At 40.1% G+C, this 5,919-nt stretch overlaps 1 protein-coding gene across 1 annotated transcript in view; it reads left to right on the forward strand.

Moving 5' to 3' along the window:
* The first annotated feature begins 4,916 nt into the window (after nt 1–4,916).
* LOC142664336 (phospholipase A2 inhibitor and Ly6/PLAUR domain-containing protein-like) overlaps nt 4,917–5,919 on the forward strand; it is an 11,392-nt gene continuing 10,389 nt past the window's right edge. The window contains exon 1 of the mRNA XM_075843378.1: nt 4,917–5,008. Coding sequence (XP_075699493.1) covers nt 4,957–5,008 — 52 coding nt within the window. The 5' untranslated portion in view covers nt 4,917–4,956. The remainder of the gene's footprint in view (nt 5,009–5,919) is intronic.

Genomic DNA, 5,919 nt, shown 5'->3' on the forward strand with positions numbered 1-5,919 from the left:
GGGATCTGTCTTGAGCCTGATATGCTCCTTGTGACGGCTGACGTTGAGTCGCTATACACGAGCATTCGGCATTATGATGGCATCTGTGCGGTCCGCTTTTTCTTGGGGATGAGCAACTGGGACAGTCAGGTTTGTGATTTGATAATGGAACTTCTTGAATACATTCTTACACACAACCTTTTCGTTTTCAAGGATGTGTTCTATGTACAGAGGCAAGGCACGGCCATGGGCGCGGCGTGCGCGCCGTCATATGCGAACCTGTTCCTTGGCTTTTGGGAGCGGCAGGTTCTGCAGGGTGGCGGCGCCGGCGCCGCCGACCATGTGCTGTGCTGGCTGCGGTACATAGATGACATACTTATGATTTGGCAAGGGACAGAAACACAGCTGACTGAGTTTATGCAGGAGCTGAATGTGAATCCATTTAACATAAAACTGACATACATCCTTGATAAACGAAAGGTTGATTTCTTAGACGTGTCCATTGAGGCAGATGAGGAAGGAATTTTGCAGACGGATGTCTTCAGGAAAAAGACGTCTGTCAATTCCCTTCTACACGCCTCGTCATCACATCCATACTCCACGATAAAGGCTGTCCCAGTTGGTCAGTTCCTAAGGATGAAGCGGATCTGCTCATCTGATGAGAAATTTGAACATCAATCCCGAGACCTCAAAGACAGATTCCTTGATAGGGGTTATAGTCAGAGAAGTATTAAACAGGGATACAATAGGGCCAGAAAAACAGAACGTAAACAACTCCTACACTCGATGGGAAAAAATAAGAACAGTCTTGCCAATAATAAAATTCGTTTCATCTCCACTTACAATAACCAGTGGCAAGCCATGAGATCGATATTAGAAAAACATTGGCCTATCCTAAACACAGAATCTGCCCTAGCGACGGCTTTACCCGTTAAACCACAGATGACGGCCAGGAGGAGCAAAAATCTCAAAGATATTTTGGTAAAAAGCCACTATATACCGGTACAACCAAATCCCTTCACAAAACGTGGCCCGATTCAGGGATGCTACCCGTGCGGGGACTGTGTAGCATGTGCTAACATAGCACGGACAACAACTTTTAATTCCGTCAGTGGACGTCCCTTTAAAATCCTGCACTATATCTCATGTAGTTCGACCCATGTGGTATACTACGCAAAATGTGGATGCCCAAAGATTTATGTTGGTCTAACCTCAAGACAACTGAGAATTAGGATCAGGGAGCATGTGAGAGACATTAGGGCTGCAAAAGACATTGAAGATCTGTCATTATTAAAAACTATCCCTAAACACTTCAAAGTACACCATGGCTGTGATCCCAAAACCTTTATGGCCTGGGGGATAGATATGGTGCATTGTGGTGTCAGAGGGGGTAATGCAAAGAAGATTCTGGAACAGAAAGAGTGTAGGTGGATTACCACGCTAGGCACTCTGACTCCGTTTGGATTAAATGAGCAGCTGAGTTTCTCCGCCTTTCTATAATAGTCTATCTATCCACCATGTTTTTTAAGTAATTTTTATGATATAGAGGCCAAAAAAATGTGTGCTTTCTCTGTCCTATATTTGATATTAATTATGCCTTTTTGATGCTTCCGAGTCTAGTTGCTGAATGATCGTTGTACCATGCTGACTTTTTGGATGGTCAGGGAAGACGCGAATAACAATATCCTGATGCATGACAAATTGATCATCCATTTCAGACATTGGAGAAGGGAGATCTTGTATCCAGTCATCTGATTACTGTATTTTATTAACATCATTATAATATTGCTGTGTTGTGTATGGGCTCTTTCGTGAGATCTTCCCATTTAGTTTATTCTGCTGTACCTAGCCGGTGAATGAACAGTGGTTTGTTCACTATATGTGTTTGTTCTTTTCACTATCTACAATTGATGGTCTTTGGTACATTATATTATGTATCACCGTATCATTGACGTTTGATATTCTGCTATCAATGATCCGGTCGATTTATGGAGATGATATCTGGTCACTCATTTATGTGTGGTCCTTCATCACTTTGTATCTAACACTTTTCATCTTCACTTATTTCTATGCACTCACTCACTTATGTGTTTTATTATGCATTATTATTAATATTAATATTCATTATTATGCACCTTTGTAATTTATTTATTACTCATTATTTTCTATATACACTATTTTTATTAGTATCATTATTATTAATTATATATATATATTTTTATTTTTCACTCATTATGAATGTGTTTTCACTTTGTATATGATTGAATTTATATCATATTCTTCCATAGGGATGTGTTAACTTCTATCCCTTCAGACAGACACTGTGTTATTATTTTTGTATGTATATATGTTTTTGTCACATGTTCTTTATTTGTATTTATTATTTTTTCATCGTTTTCACTCTTTTATCATGTATATTCTCTCCTTGTTTTTTTATTCCTGATCCTCACTCTGTAGGACATATAGTACCTGGACGGCAGCTCTTTAACTTCTGCTGAGTCCTTTGCAACCGAGTACATTGTATGGTCTCAGATGTAGTACAGGGGAAGCGTACGGAGGGACTATATACACGGACGGCAATATTTACTTTATTCCCTTTCCTTGGGGTTGCGCATGGAGTGTGAATGCCGGGTGTTCGTCTCTGTTTCCCGTCGTCTGGCTGCTGGCCCTGCGCCTGCGCTGTCTCCTTGGAGACGCGTCTTTGGAGACGCGCAGGCGCGGTGTTAGTATGACGACGGCAGATGGAATTTGCGTGACCCCGAGCACTTCCGCACATGCGCCGTGGACCGAGGAAAGGGATACAGCTGATTACACTCATAGATAGATACAGGGGCGATATAAACGGACAAGACACACATCAATCTACACCCCCTGAGGAAGCGATACTCGCGAAACGCGCGTCGGGGTGCCTCAACACTTGGTGGGTCACTTCACTGATATAAACACCTCCATGGGTAAGCCATATCTTTTGATATATTTTTTGTTGTTTTTCTTCATCAGTGGTTCTGGTTTAAGGACGTGTGGTTCATTAGGCTTTAGCAGGCCGGCTCCTCTTTTCCCTGGATTAGTTTCTGGGACCATACAATCGAACAGTTATAAATAACTCGTATGGTAGCAGTCGGTAGTTGTTACTTTCATCTGCTGCTGTCCTTGATATACTATCTGGTGGTATGATTGTACTGCACCCGTTATAGTGAACCGGCAATATTTTGCATATGACGATTTGGTGCTTTTTCTCTCCCCGACATACCTATTTATTTACTAACGGAACCTCTAATACTGCTATATTTATGGCATGCCTGTGTTGTAGGTTGTTTTACACTTGACCCGCCTATTGACCTTCAGTTTTATACACCTCATTGTGTACTTGTGTTTTTATGTATTTTTGTATCTTTTGAGTGTTACAATAAAATTATATATTCTTGTGTACTTATAGTTTATGACTCCTTTTTCCTCTTGGTTTTCTATGTATTGTGGAGTTTTCGCTAGCTTATAGTGACATTTTGGAGGTAAAATATTTCGCCTTGAGGGTGATACCTAGCCAATTACCATACCTGTGAGACCTTCTTGGTTATTAATTGTCTATTACCAATTAGCACTCCCCGAAATATATGATCCTGACGTATGTGGATGGCAAGAGGTTCTATAGCTAAAGCAAATAGAAGAGGGGATAGCGGACATCCCTGTATAGTGCCCTGACTTAGATCAAAAAAGGCTGTACCCATACCGTTAACCAATAGATTTGCCCTGGGGTGCTTATATAAAATGGATATTCATTTGGAAAAGTCAGATTCAAATCCAAATTGGGTCAACACCGCTTGCAGAAATCTCCACTCCACGGAGTCAAAGGCCTTGGCCGCATCAAGAGATGCCAACGCCCACTGTCGGCTTAAATTTCCCGCTACCTGTGAAACCGCCTGTACCCTGCGGATATTCCCTGAAATGGAACTTCCCGGGAATAAAGCCAGATTGATCCTCATGTGTATATACGAGGTGATAATAGGATTAAGTCGATTTGCCAAAAATTTTGTCAAAATTTTATCATCTAAATTGAGCAAAGAGATAGGTCTATATGACCCACACTCCATTGGAGTCTTGTCAGGTTTCAGCAAAATTATAATAGTAGCCTCGTACAAGGAAGTGGGCAGAGTTCCTAATTCAAAAGCTTCTGCATACATCTGGAGCAATTCGGGACCAATAATCTCCAAATATCTGGAATATACCTCTTAAAGGAATCCCATCAGGTCCAGGCGATCTCCCATTAGCCAAATCCTTCACAGCCATCTGTAATTCCTCTAGGGTCATTCTGCAACTTTTTTAAATACTTTGTTGTAATTCCTCACCATTTTCAAGATCTCTGCTTGTTTTCAGTGAACATAAACAATAATTATATTATTCAGAGTCTGGAATGCCTCCTGACCTAATTCTTCTTAAACAGCTATAGTTTGTTACTATGCATCAGCCTAGGTAAGAACTATCAGCCTGGTATCCAGCTCGCAAAGGATTGCCTACACTCATACATTGTAGCAAACTTCAGCAGTGTGGGCGGGATGAAGACAACAAATGTGTCCATTCACTGGCAGCATTTAGAGATCTTGAAAATGGTGAGAAATTAAAACACAAAGTATATTAGAAAGTCACTGAACTTTTCAGTATACAATGATTACACTTCGCTTACGCAAGTGTGGACACCCCCTTTAATTTTTATGTATCCCTCCTCCATAGACAGAACTTAGGTCTGTGTTGACTTCTATAACCTGGAGATTCCTGGCTTCCAAAACTAGAAAAAAAACTTTTCAGACTGTTTTGGAAGTTCTTGGACTTGTCCTTATGGAAATTTTTGCTGTAATTATATTCCTGGCTTTTCGTATGGGACGTGCACAAGGTAATGTCACAGGGGGGGGGGGGCCGTCACATCTGGCCCCACCCATAGGCTTCACAAAGTCCTCTACACAACACAGTGTCTTAGTAGAAACCATGATGTCAGTGCTGCTATCCCTCTGGGTCCTCCTAGATCTTATCACTCCAGGTAAGGGACTTTTCATATATTTATTTTCTATTACGTTTGTTTTTTACTTTTGGCTTTGTGTTTTTGTTTTTGCGGTTTTGTTTTTTTTGTTGTTTTTTTGTGTTTTTTGCAAATTTTAGCGTCTAAGTTCATCTTTTCTGGGGCCTCATTCCCTTTTTATTTGAAACAGAGAGTTCCTGGCACGCTCAAAGACCTTTTCCGGGAGGCCCCTGTAGTTTTCACTACAAAAGCTTCATTGTTTATGGACGATAACCACAGGTTTAGTTTTTTTTATAGATTTTACGGCTTTTTATTCTTTGCTCCCCCACACGTACATGCAATGGGTGGAAGCTGTACATCCTGAGCTTTCTTATTCAGGTATAGAATTGTAGAACTACAATGTAGACGGACCCGCTGCCCATAGGCATTAACTGTTGTCAGTGGATCATCCTAATTTTGGTCAGAAATCTATTGTTTATGCAGGAGAAACATGGATGGTTTTTACTTCTGAGTTCTTATTGTTTCCTTAAGACATAAGTGGCTCTTCTTCCATACATGTTATTGGGAAAGCTGGGTATCTTCTATTGTAATATCCATGGTTGTTTTTACACATGCAGAGCAGTAGAAAAGAGGGAGCAATGGGAGAATAGCATTCAAGACCAATGTAAATAGATAGATAATGAGATTATCGATAGATAGATATGATAGATAGATAGATAGATAGATAGATAGATAGATAGATAGATAGATAGATAGATAGATAGATAGATAGATAGATAGATAGATAGATAGATAGATAGATAGATAGATAGATATGAGAGATAGATAGATAGATAGATAGATAGATAGATAGATAGATAGATAGATAGATAGATAGATAGATAGATAGATAGATAGATAGATAGATAGATAGATAGATAGATAGATAGATA

The sequence above is a fragment of the Rhinoderma darwinii genome, chromosome 12 (genome assembly GCF_050947455.1).
Source record: "Rhinoderma darwinii isolate aRhiDar2 chromosome 12, aRhiDar2.hap1, whole genome shotgun sequence".
Lineage (NCBI taxonomy): Eukaryota > Metazoa > Chordata > Amphibia > Anura > Rhinodermatidae > Rhinoderma > Rhinoderma darwinii.